Here is a 13,043-nt window from a genome sequence, read left to right on the forward strand (position 1 = left end):
ACACATATAGTCCATCTAATCAATAAGTATGTGTCTGGATTCAATTTTATACACTGACCATTTTCTCAACCATTAATTTCTAATGGCCGGTGTGTTAAATAAAACACTCAAATTGTCATGAAAATTATCAAAAATTCTTTTGTGTATTCAGATGCCCTGTATTAAGTCATGGCGCCTCATGGTAGTCAGAATAAGGTAACAATATTTTTGAGAGAAAATGCCTGAGCTGAAAATGCCTGAGCTGAAAATGGATCACAATTTGCATAAGCTCAAATGCCAAACAGCTGAAAACACTTTTAAAGAAGTTTGTAGGCAGAGCGTCAAGACAGCAGGTACTGTAGATGAACTAAGTAGCAGCACAGTTTTTTCAAGGGTTTGGCCATCATAGCAGTAAATTCAGATAAGGAGGCTACATTTTGTCTAGGCCTGTGGTGAACTCTAATATTTTCAATTTTGTGATGAAAAAAAGAACCAAAGTTTTGTTGACTTGAAATCTTGAGGTAGCTCTGTTGGGGAATTTGTTAACGTATCAACAATGGCAAAAAGAGCACGGGAGTTATTAATGTATTAATAATGTTACAATTATTGAAGAATGCCTGGCCCTATACATAACTCAGAGTTATAAATGTGGAGTCTCTTTTTGAAGATGTCATATAGTTAATCTGAAGCTTAGTGTTTCTCCATTTACGTTCAGCTTTCCTACATTCTCTCTTCTGATTTGCTACTGTTGTGATATTCCTCCATGGTGTTTTAGGTTTACTGAAGTCTTTGTAACCTTGGCAGGTGCTATTATACTATATAGAGTCAAGGACCCTGAGAATATTAGAGCTAAATTGAGTAAGATGGTCTTCCTGCACACATAGTGTCATAGCTACATAGCTAAGGCTTCCATAAAAAGAGTGCTGCTATTCTCATTAATTTATTTGTGGTAGGCTAAGTTGACTATGATAGTTCATAGTAACACTGTCAACTTATGGATCTTTTACAGTTCAACCATGAAGTATTTATTAACAGTTCTACCATGACCGCTTTTGATGTGTTCATGATAAGTGATAATGGATGACACTGTGTTCTTTAATCAAAAGTTTGTTTTTCTGTCCTGTTGTTAAACTTTAGTCGATACAAGTAGCCTAACATGTGAGTAAACTAGATGTACCGCAGAACGGTACAAAATATGACCGCCGCCCAGTCCAGCACATTTTTTCCACAAAAAGAAATCACGCTGAAAGGCCTATATGATTCTAACTGTCTCACTAAATTGCATTATCCACACTCAATTCTCATTAGTATCTGCTAGACAACAAGTACCAAAACATGATTAGTTCATAGATTTCACATGTAAAATTCATTTTATACAACCCCACCTCCATCTTGCCTGTTCATAATTCTGAGAAATTCTTGATTGTTTGTGTTATGTTTATGTTATGTGTGTGGGTGTGTGTGTGTGTGAGTGTGTGTGTGTGTGTGTGTGTGCGTGCTTGTGTGTGTGCCTGCCTATGTGCCTGTGCATGCAAGCGTACATATGTATACTGTGTGAGTATGTGTCATACGTATGATTACTGTGAATGTATGTGTGTGTGTGTGTATCTGTTTGTGCACATGTGTGAACATGAAATGGGTTAACATGACCCCTGGAGGCAAACATACGGAAAAAAATGGTCATCCTAGGCCCTACAGTTCTAAGATATTCACAGAGATCTGTGTCTGCCCTACCCTCCTTTCGGGGGGTCCAGTCCAGCGGGGGGGGCTACAGATCAAAACGAAAAATGATGGTTCCATGCTATCCATGTGGGGGTACATGCCCACCAAGTTTTGTGTACCCCGGTCTTTCAGTGTCCCGGGAATCCTTGTTGGTGTACGTCACTAAATGTACACATAAATTATTTTATTGTAAGGCCCCCCATGAACGAAAGTACACAAAACTTGGCATGCATTCGGAGGGTGTCATAATGATCCTACACGTTTAATTTCGTGCAGTTTTGACCTTGTCAGCCAGAGATATTGTGATGAAAACACCTAATTTTTTGCTTTTTAATTTTTAACTAGGTGGCGCTATACATGAAATAAGTGGTAATGGGATGGGTTGACATGCCCCCTCAAGACCAACATACAAAAAAAAGGTGGACCTAGGCCCTACGGTTCTCGAGATATTCACAGAAAACTGTCTCCGGCCACCTACAGGCCAGTTGGTGTATAGTAACATAAATTAATTTATTGTGTGGCCCCCTATGAAAGGAATTCCACGAAACTTGGCGTGCATTCAGAGGGTGTCATAATGATCCTACACTTCCAATTTCGTGCAGTTTTGACTATGTTAGGTCACAGATACCTGTGATTTCAACACCTCATTTTTACTTTTTTGTGTTTAACTAGGTGGCGCTATACATGAAATGAGTGGTTATGGAATGGGTTGACATGGCCCCTTGAGATCAACATACAAAAAAAAAATAGTCCTCCTAAACCTTACGGTTCTCGAGATATTCACAGAAAACTGTGTCTGCCCTACCCTCCTTTCGGGGGGTGCAGTCCAGCGGGGGGGCTACAGATCAAAACGAAAAACGATGGTTCCATGCTATCCATGTGGGGTTACATGCCCACCAAGTTTCGTGTACCCCGGTCTTTCAGTGTCCCGGGAATCTTTGACGGAAATTTGGGCATGCGAAAAAGAAAAAAAAAAAAAATTCTGACTAAACCTATATGACCGCCGCTTCGCTGCGCGGCGGTCATAATAAACATAGCCTATTTGATGACCACATGGTTCCAGTTTGTCGCTTTGTCAAAGTAAATCGCTGTCCTTTTTTATACCCTTTCTTTACACTTAAAAAGGGTAAATATTGTTCAGTTGGCAGATACCTCCTCCATTATAGCATAGATGCATAAGCATTTTTGAGCTTAGTTAATGGCTTAAAAGAGTGATTTACTTTGACATAGTGAAGCTGCCCCCAAAGGCTATGCTATATGCTATTTATCTGAAAATGCTTATTTTGGTCTTACTCTTACACTGCACTGATTAACGTTGTTTTAGTCCCCAATGAAAGTTTACACTTGTTATCATCCAAAAATAGACAAAAAAGGAAAAATAGAGTTGTCCTGTTGTTTAATCACATAAAGATAAAGATAAAGCTTATTTTTCTACTCAAATACACAAATGTGCATATATTTTTTTAAATTAGAAATCAAAACACTACATAAAGTCAGGTTCCATCAAATGTGGGTGAAACTCACTAAAGGAGTCTGATCAGATTTAGAATCATAGGATTTGGCCCGTGGAGGCCATGGCGGGCATTTTAAAAAATGGCCGACAAATATGGGTTTTGTTAGGTGAAAAGATATTGAAATCAACTAACAACTTATACATATTTTACCATAAATCTATGTCATTCTTCACACATACACATAAACATAGGTCTCAAACGACACATGGCACTGGGTTGGACAGCACCTGACCATAGATAATAGTGTGCAACTATGGTGACGTGTAGACGTAGGCATTTCTTTTAACTAATGTTGAGACCACATCATTTTGCTTTTACAGGTTTATGTAACTATTTTACTAGGGCTGTCAAAATAACTGATTAATTTCGATTAATTAATTTGAGAAAAAATAACTGATTAAAAAAATTAGTGCAGATTAATCGATTCCGTATGACCTTTGACCCCGAGCCATTCTAGCCAGTAAAAATTAGACTGTAAAATGAAGGAGAGAGAAGAAAACATGCTGCCTGGATCATTGATTGGAACATTTACTTTTAAAAAATGGCCTGATGGTGTTGATAAAAATAAAGTGTTGAAAATAAAGTCCTCTGCAATGTCTGCAGCAAGGAATTTGCATATCACCGGAGTTCATCAACTCTATAGTCGCACATCAATGCAAAGAAATAAGTGTTGACATTGAGGGGAGTGTTAATTTATTTTCATTGTGTCCCCTAGGTTATATCTGTGGCCTGAAATGCCTTGTATGTGAAAAAAAAACTTCCCGAAGCACTGTTGAATTTATTTCCTCAGCATATTAGGTCATATCATAGATTATTATGGCCATTATTTGAACAGTGAAAATAATAATAAAAGAGTTTTTGAACTTTAATGTCACTAATGCTGATTATTCAATGATTCATTTGAATTTAAATATTTAAAATACTTTCACAGCAAAAATTATATATGCGATTAATTTAGATTAATTAATCACAGAGTATGTAATTAATTAGATTAATTTTTTTAATCGATTGACAGCCCTATATTTTACATTATTAAATTTGTATTGATAAGCACATCTGTTATTCTCACGTTATCCATTGAGAGTGTGAGAGTTACTGAATGCTAGTCTGGGTTTAGGCACACAAACTTTTTCTGTTGTTTGTGTGTATCTGTAGCCAGGGAGAACCCAGACAGACTTTTAGCCAATTTAAATTTGCAAGGTCCGTCTAGCAGAGGCCATTCTCCCATTTCCGATGTTCCTAAAACCCGGGCACCAATCACAACCGTTGAGGCCAGTTTTTGAAAAAAGCTTGTTTGTTGAGAATTTTTTTTCCATTGCTCTGCATATGTCATCGCCTTCATTACTCTGATTGGTTTTAGGTCTATCCAATTGCATCCAGAGACATTTGATTGCCATCCGTTGGTGACGGCCCTCGGAAGTGGGAGATAAATGAACCTTGTCCAGACCTAATCTCAATTTAGATAGGGATAAGATAAAGTCTGGTGCTAATTAGGCTACCACATCTGAGTCTATCCTAATAAAATATGTGTGTGCGTGAGAAGTTGAGTATAAGTTACTGAGAAACGTCCCACCAGTTCCTAACAAGTCTTTAGAGAATCAAGTTTCGTTTCTTCAATACATGGGTGTGAACAACTGAAAGGGAGGCTGAGACCCTTGTACTGTTCACTGACGGGAAATATTATTAATTATAGCTCTGGTGCACAGTCCTTGCCTTTCACACACTGACAATGAGTTTTTTTTTGGTCAAAGCAGAATGTACTACATATACTGCATGGTGGTGAGTAATATGACCACCACATCAAATGTGAGACTGAATAAGAAACAAGTATAATAATGAGATTTTTATCCAATGGTAAATTCTTTGTTCTACAGGTGGGTGACTTCCCATAACAGTCAATGTACGATACCAAACGACCTGCTGTAAGTTATAACAAAACAGGGAGTGCTATCATGATGCCATACAAAGGCACAGTTGTACCGTCCGGACCACCACAGTGATAAAGATTTTTATAAACCACAAATCCTGTTTAGTGTCATGAGTTCTGTACAGCCCACATCAAAGTACCATACAAATAGACATGCCAACCAATCCAACGAATGCCATACTGCATTGTACACCAACGGCTCCTTCTGTGTTCACAAAATTTGACATGTGTCCTAAAGCTACATACAAATAACAATAATACAAAGTTAAATTTAACAGTAAACTATTTAAAAAGTTGGTAAGACTACATTAAGGAGAATAGTAATAAGGGTTCTCCCCCTGAACATTTTTGAAATTCTGGCTGTTACAGTTTTTTCCAATTGCTAACACACTAAAATGACACGCATAGCACAATTATTTAAACTGACACACAGAGAGCAAAACCTCTTCTCAAGTCTCCAAAAGTCTAAACACATTTTCTGCTTTAGCATACACACATTTTGCAATTCAAAATAGCACTTGTATTGCCCTGAACAGGGTTCTCTGCATAAGACACAACAATCTGACATAAAGTCACGTTTGCCATTTCAAAACACTGCCATTCAAAATGACACTACATGAGTTAATTGGCCTATGTGTGCCACCAGGCCAAACACCTCAATGATTAATTGTTACCACTTCAGGGCCTGTCCACACGGAGACGCTTTTTAGGTTAAGCAGAGGTTTTGCTTCGTCTTGGCCGAGCGTCCAAAACGAATAAACGCACTGCCCGAAACCGCACTTTTTTGAAACCTGGTCCCAGAGTGGAAAAATCTGAAACCGTAGCCCGTTTGAATTCGTTTAGACAGCGAAACCGCACATCCTGCTTGCGTACCACACCTCAGCTGCCCTGGACTTGCACTTATATTGCCTAACAATACTAGTTTTCATACATGACATTACCTACGATTACACTCCGTAAGATAAATATCACAACTGGTGCTGCGCAGCGCCGATAGCTTATGACTTGGTGGACTGAACACTGTTTTTCCCTGTGTTTTTTTATGCATTCTAGCTACTGTCAGTGACGCGAGAGAACTTAAGTTATTAGGAAAGTGCGGTGTAAGTTTAGGCTACATTAATTTGTGCGTAGTGCCAGTGTCATTCATTTATTTTACATGTACAACATATACATGCATTCACAGTCGAGTGAAATCAGATATAAGCATACTTAAAGGAACCATATGTAAGAAATGTATTTCAATTAATCATAAAATGGCCCCGATATGTCACTAGACATTAAGAAATCATGTTCATTTCAAATACTTATATCACTGACAACAGTAGTCCGGCCAGGATATTGTCATTTAAAAAGTGAAGTTGCAGCCCTCAACTGATGTTGATGTTGTGTTTTGTCATGTCATGTTGTGTTTTGGCCTGATGCACCACCCTCCACCTATCTACTAATCACAAAGTCAGTAGTGTTTCGGCATCCGGGTTGGTAACCTCAAGTCAGAGGGGAGGGGGAGGGGATACACCGTTCTACAGTAATTTGAAAGTGATTGCAGTACCAGTTTTGGCCACAATCTTACATATGGTTCCTTTAAAGACGCTTAGAACTCACGTTAAGCCGATGGTAGCACACTGAATGCAAATGCGCGAAAGTGCAGGCAAAAGTGCAGGCAAAAGTATTGACTGTTACTAACGAAGGTTTTATAGCAATATTATAAATGTGGCGACAGAATAGCCTAGAACTTGGGTAAGCCTTGCGTTTAGTAGCCTAATTGCGGTGATAGCCAAAACTAATGTGAATCACGGACTATCCTACAACCAAAGAAAGTAAAGGTGATTAGTAGGCCTACCTGCGTTAGCCAAATAGAGGACAGGACTGCACCCTTCACAAACCGTAAAATAAAGTTTATTAGTTTTACAGTTGACTACAGTTGACAGTTCACCATCAGTCACTATGAAAAGACCACAGGTTAGCACCTTTAGCAACAACAATGGAAGACGTTGCAGAGAGAGGAAGAGGGAGGGTGAGAACAAGAGGGGGAGAAAGTGAGAGCTGGTAGAGGTGTTCATGGCCAAAGAAGACAACAACATTTTTCTGCAATTTTATTTTTCAGTTAACTGTTTTTTGTGAGCATATTTTTGTTCACTCCAATGTAAATATATCTGCTGTGCATATGCTGCACTGATTTGTTTGGTGAAAAATAAAACAAATAAATGTTTTAACAGCATGTGTGTGTATATGCAAATATTTCTGTGCATGTGAACAATCTGAATCATTTTCTACAATTTTAACTTTTTTAGTATTATGGCAAAACATACTAAAGATGAGAGTGCTTTTTATTATGCTCAACAGTGTGTAGTTGGTTAGACAAAAATCTGGAAATATGAATGAAGTGTGTGCCATGTGGTGCAAAAGTTTGATTCTGACCATGCTATATGTAGTTTTGGTTGCAGTGGTTCATTTTGCAGGACATATGAGGTATTTTACAGTTTGGGTGTGTGGTTTTGTGAATTGTGTGTGAATTTTGATAAAACATGAAATGCCATGAATAAAGTTGACATATCATGTCGACTTTAATCTCGACATATCATCTTGACATAGCCATCAAAACAGAAAGGGCGGCCGCTCCAAAGTAGATATGTCAACTATTCTCGAAATTTCGAGTGTAATGTCGACATGGCGAGTTTATGGCAAAAATATTTCTTTTCTTCATGTGTGGCCCTAATACTCCGTCGTAAAACGCTATGCTGTTTTTTATGGATAGTTACAGGAATCCACTTCATTCGTTGTTTTAAATAGGTCGTAAATAGGTCACTTCTAGCCTACCCACAAGTGGTTTAGTTTCACTTGCACAGACGTGCACATTGAATGGACACTCATACCACTAGGCCACCGCCTAAATATGCCTCTATATCTTATATCCATGGACCAGCAATCTATTAGTGGAGGAGGATCACAGTTTGAGAAACGGTGCAGATGATAGACAGAGAAAGCCTATGCTCTGGGAACTGAAAGCAGTTGCGTATCCAGTTATTTAGCCTATAGCGAGGGGGGAGTGGCCACCACCACCAAGTTTCATGTCCCCTAGTGTTTCAGTAACCTGGAAGTCATTGACCAAAATTGATGACGGTAAAAGAAAAAATAAATAAAAAAATATTTTTTACATTTTAAATTACTTGTAGTCCTGATTCTTCCTGTGCATCTTAGTGGGCACTGAGGATGCAATAATTTCATATCAAAATGTACTACTTAAGTATATGTTTTATGTAGTTTGTGGAGGACTGGTTCAGACACGTCACATCCATAACGTGAAAACGCCACATCCATAATGCCCAGGCAATTTTTTCCTACATAATGCATTACAAAAATGAGGCATAGTTTCAAAAACACGCTTTTTGTGTTCATTCAAGTCTCCTTCATGCTGCGTATATCATGGTTTCGTCAGTTTCCTTCAAAAGTCACAGTTTGTAGAAAACCCGTAATCGCTCATAAAAGTGTGTCTATTTCATGTCACATCCATAACACTTACAAAATGCCTGTTAGGATGTAAATGGTTATATGAAATTTGAGGATTTGTCAGTATTTAGAGGACAGAGTTTATATTAAAAGTTATGCAAATTAATTCACTGATACTAATTTTGTCCATGCATTTTGTTTACCAATATGAGTCCAACTGTCACATCTATAACTTCATTGTTTCTGTAATCTCGGCTTCATTGAAAATGAGGGCTTCCCTCAATGACCCTCCAAGAATAAATAGGTTGAATGAATGAATGAATAACGCTGGAACTGCCCTATCATATCTTTGAGAGGGGAAGCTTCAACTCCAGTCAACTCCACACCCTGCCTCTGGAGCATCTGTGTTCTGTGAAACCCCCGGACCTTGCTCTGTGTTTGAGGCTTACCTCAGCTTCTGCCAGATTATGAATAACAAATCCAATAGCGACCACGTCTTTATTTTCAAGTGTACAGGTTTCAAAAAAATATGAACCCATCACCAGCAGTGCTGAAGTAAGTGAATGGGGAGGTGTCTCCTTACCCATGCCGTAGCAGACTCCCCGGTACTTGACGATGAAGTCGCAGTGCAGGGAACTGATGGTCTCGATCTCTCTGCGGAAGTCTGCCAGGTTGCCCTGCTTGTTGGGCTGCAGCCTCTTGATCGCGATGAGCTCTCCAGTGTTGTCTCCCAGTGGATCGTAGCGGCACAACTCCACGCTACCGAAATTTCCCTGTAGGAACGCAGGTCACTTAGCCTGGGAATACCCATATGAAAATTTGGCAAATTGAGATTTGCTCTGCAGGTCAGTTTGGCGAAAAGGATAGAGTCTACTAGTCCTTATTGACTATTAGGCCTACCTGTTTCACTAGTATCACTTTGTACTCATTCTTCTATGTTGTTTTTTATGTCTTTTAATTATTACTTTTTAAACTATTGCCCTTAATTGAGGTACTATTACCTTGTGTGTGTTTTTTTTGTAAACTATTCTTTGACTATTGCCCTTCTATGCTTTTGTTAGCTATTACTGTTTGCTTTTGTTTATGTAAAGCACATTGAATTACCTCTCTGTATGAAATGTGTTATATAAATAAACTTGACTTGCCTACATAGAACTATCTTCCCACAAGATAAGTATAAATACTCTTTTGATCCCGTGAGGGAAACTTGGTCTCTGCATTTATCCCAATCCGTGAACCACACAGTGAACAGAAGCACACACTAATCCCAGCGGTGCTCGGGGAGCAGTGAGGGTCTGGTTAAGTGCCTTGCTCAAGGGCACTGCAGTCGTTCCTACTGGTCGGGGTCGAACCGGCAACCCTCCGGTTACAGGTCCAGAGTGCTAACCAGTGGGCCACGGCTTCCCCTGAGATAGTTCCCAGTCAAAATTACTTGACTCCATAGATATGTCATTTTTGTCTCCCTTTCTATATCTTTGATACATTAATGTCCTATTGTGTGCATCCTTGTTCTCCCAAATAATATCTCCTCCCATGTGTTATTCCAACCCATCTTCCCCTCTCGCTCATTGTAGGCTACTCTTACAACTGGTCATGGGAGGCAACAAGTGTTGCTGGACAAACAGAAGCATAGTACCATCTGCTGGTGAGGACCTGTAGTTGTCTCACTGTCTTCAGTGTGTTTATTTAAAAGCACAGGTGCTTCCTCTTAGGAGCACAGTTCCCTTCCATATTTTCCTCCTGTTTCCTGTTTCCTCCATTCTTTTCTTCTTTAAAGCAACACCAAAGAGTTTTTTGTACCTTAAAATGGTGTTTCCAAAAATGTTTCAGTGGTTTATCAACTCTTAACAGGGTGAACGGCACTTCTGCATTCGCTTCGCAGCCCTCCATCATCGGCTATAACCGCACTATGTGGGTTAAGTTTGTCAGATTGTGTAGCGGATCTGTAGTTCGAAGGAATGAGAGATAAGAAACTACAAATTGACTTGCTTCTGATGTCGCAATACATCATACTTTCATAAAATCATGCAAAATAGTCTAGATCTACCTTGTCTGTGTAAATCGTTTTTCCAAAGCCGGTGCTGGATAAACAAATAGTGTGCGTGCGACAGAGGAAAAGTGCTTTGGTGTTGCTTTAAAGAACATCGAATGGCTTTTGTGTATGAAATAAATAAACCTTGCATTCATGGTATCGTATTTGTATCCTTCTCTGTTATTTTGCTTTCATCTTCTTTGGACTGGCCAGTCTGACCAATTTATCTGTAGATTTTGACTGGTAGAGATACCATCCTCTAGCCCAGTGTTTTTCAACCTTTTTTGTGCCACGGCACACTTTTGACACTTAAAAAGTCCCACGGCACACTAACAGCCTGTGTGAAGAAAAAATAAACATACCATAGCCTAAAATTTCAAATAATACACAGATATGGCCTTATTATGGCTTCTATGCAAGACCTGCTCAATAAAACAAGCGCCCTCTGTTTCACTTGTAGGTGACTATATCTAATTTAATTGTTGTTATGAACTGGATATGTGATGATTCTGTGAATACTGGATATGGGCCCCCCGTTGTACAATGCCTGCATACCACAAATAGTGCAATCATACAATCAATGAGAGCATGTGGTTATAAATTCTTTGATGCAACAGTTGCTTTTCTGGACCAGTGAGTGACATTTGGGTAATTTTCTGCGGCACACCTGATGATCTCTCACGGCAGACTAATGGTTGAAAAACGGCACAGTGGTTGAAAAACACTGCTCTAGCCTACACTGTAGGCTACTTTGTTCTGAATAAAATAGAGTTCTACATAAAAGACTGTTTAATTAATGATTAATACCTTAATAGCCTGCTCTCATATAATCTCATCTCATAGCCCCTCCAGCCTCTCAGCCCTCTCCCTCCCCTCCTTCCCTTACCTTTCCCAGGGCAGAGATGTAGCGCAGGTGCCTCTCCTCATACACCGTCTGCTCCGGGTGGTACGACTGCAGGCTCAGATCTCTCCAGAAGGTGTCGCTGTTGTTGGTTGTGCCAGCTGCATGCAGAATCTCATAATCTACAGAGGAAATTGAGCAGTGGAGGACCTAGTCAGACATGAAACTTCACACAGGAGGTGTTATGTTTCTTCCTGATTTTAAAACATCTTCTTGTTACTGATGGTGTCTTCCTTTAGCATGTCACAAGTCTGGTTGTCTGGGATACCTGACGTTATGAGACTGTTGAGGTGGCGGATGATGCTTCGACTGGATGGTCGTAGAGTGGGCTGGTAGTTCATGCAGTGGGTGATAAGGTCAGCTAGCTCTGTCCACTCCGGGGATGGTAGCCGGTGGTTGTTCTCATAGAAGTGCAGTTTCTGGAAATCACATTAAACTCCAGATTTAGTAATATAATTTAGTGAACTGGTAATGCAGGACCCAAAATGAAATTCTACATAGGGAAGTTGCTGTGTATCCGTGATTGATTTCTACTGCTCTACCTGGTGGGGGTCAAAGCCTTGTAGGGGCACCTTTCCTCCGTTGAAGACTTCCCAGAGAGTCGTCCCAAAGCTCCACTTGTCACTCTCCAGCTCTAGTGACTCCAACTCAGCAAGCAGCTCAGGTGCCACCCAAGGGATTCTGTCCAGTTTTACTGAGTTTTACACACACACACACACACACACACACACACACACACATAAATACACATATTCTCTCTCTCTCTTACACACAAACAAACACACGTGCACGCACACACACATGCATGCATGCACGCACACACACACACACACACCGCTGTTTTCAACCCCCTCACCATCTGTCCCCAGCGTTGTCACACTGATCCCTGGGTCACTCAGTTTAATGAATGGGGTGGGCTCTCCCCTGGCCAGCAGTACATTTTTGGCGCAGATATTCCCATGGACAAGGTTTTTCTCCTCCTACATACAGGGCAGGACATGACAGGAGACGCATCAAAACACTCACGGCATGAACATGGCATACACCTTGCACCCTTTCACATGATTGAACACCACTCTATTTACACCACTCACTACTTCCAGCACCTTTAGGCACAATTTACCTTTCACTTTACACAGAACAATATCAAAGTGCACAAACTTCGCTGTGCAGATGTCTCACCAGAAAATTTAGGGCACAGGCGAGTTGCTTGGCCACCTCTAGTTTCCAGCTCACGGACACAGACGGAGTTCTCCTCAGGTACAGGTCAAGGGCACCACACTTCACAAACTCCTGTACCATGATATCTGCAGGGTGACGTGAGGACAGACACAGACACTTAGAGGCCTTGAGATAACAAGCCACGAGGCATTCAGTCGAGTCAGCAGCACTTACAGCTGAAGGTTAGCTTGAAAACACATTTGCGCTCAGGGAGGTTGTCAGCTGGCTCGGCTGCGGTTCATCTGTAGTGTGTTTACCTTAGTGGTGCTCAGCTGAGAGTTATCATGTGTTGCTTGGTCA

General features: G+C 40.2%; 1 protein-coding gene across 1 annotated transcript in view; it reads right to left on the minus strand.

Moving 5' to 3' along the window:
• The window catches only part of jak3 (Janus kinase 3 (a protein tyrosine kinase, leukocyte)), a 32,175-nt gene that overhangs the window by 3,817 nt on the left and 15,315 nt on the right, over positions 1-13,043 (minus strand). Inside the window, exons 14-19 of the mRNA XM_076278393.1 lie at positions 12,705-12,829; positions 12,379-12,502; positions 12,065-12,216; positions 11,791-11,941; positions 11,508-11,644; positions 9,173-9,362 (exon numbers count right to left, since the gene is read on the minus strand). Coding sequence (XP_076134508.1) covers positions 9,173-9,362; positions 11,508-11,644; positions 11,791-11,941; positions 12,065-12,216; positions 12,379-12,502; positions 12,705-12,829 — 879 coding nt within the window. The remainder of the gene's footprint in view (positions 1-9,172; positions 9,363-11,507; positions 11,645-11,790; positions 11,942-12,064; positions 12,217-12,378; positions 12,503-12,704; positions 12,830-13,043) is intronic.

The sequence above is a fragment of the Alosa pseudoharengus genome, unplaced genomic scaffold, assembly GCF_046254945.1.
Source record: "Alosa pseudoharengus isolate Yale_2024_CS ecotype anadromous, Long Island Sound unplaced genomic scaffold, YU_APseudo_1.1 YU_APseudo_1.1_scf_11, whole genome shotgun sequence".
NCBI classification, from domain to species: domain Eukaryota; kingdom Metazoa; phylum Chordata; class Actinopteri; order Clupeiformes; family Clupeidae; genus Alosa; species Alosa pseudoharengus.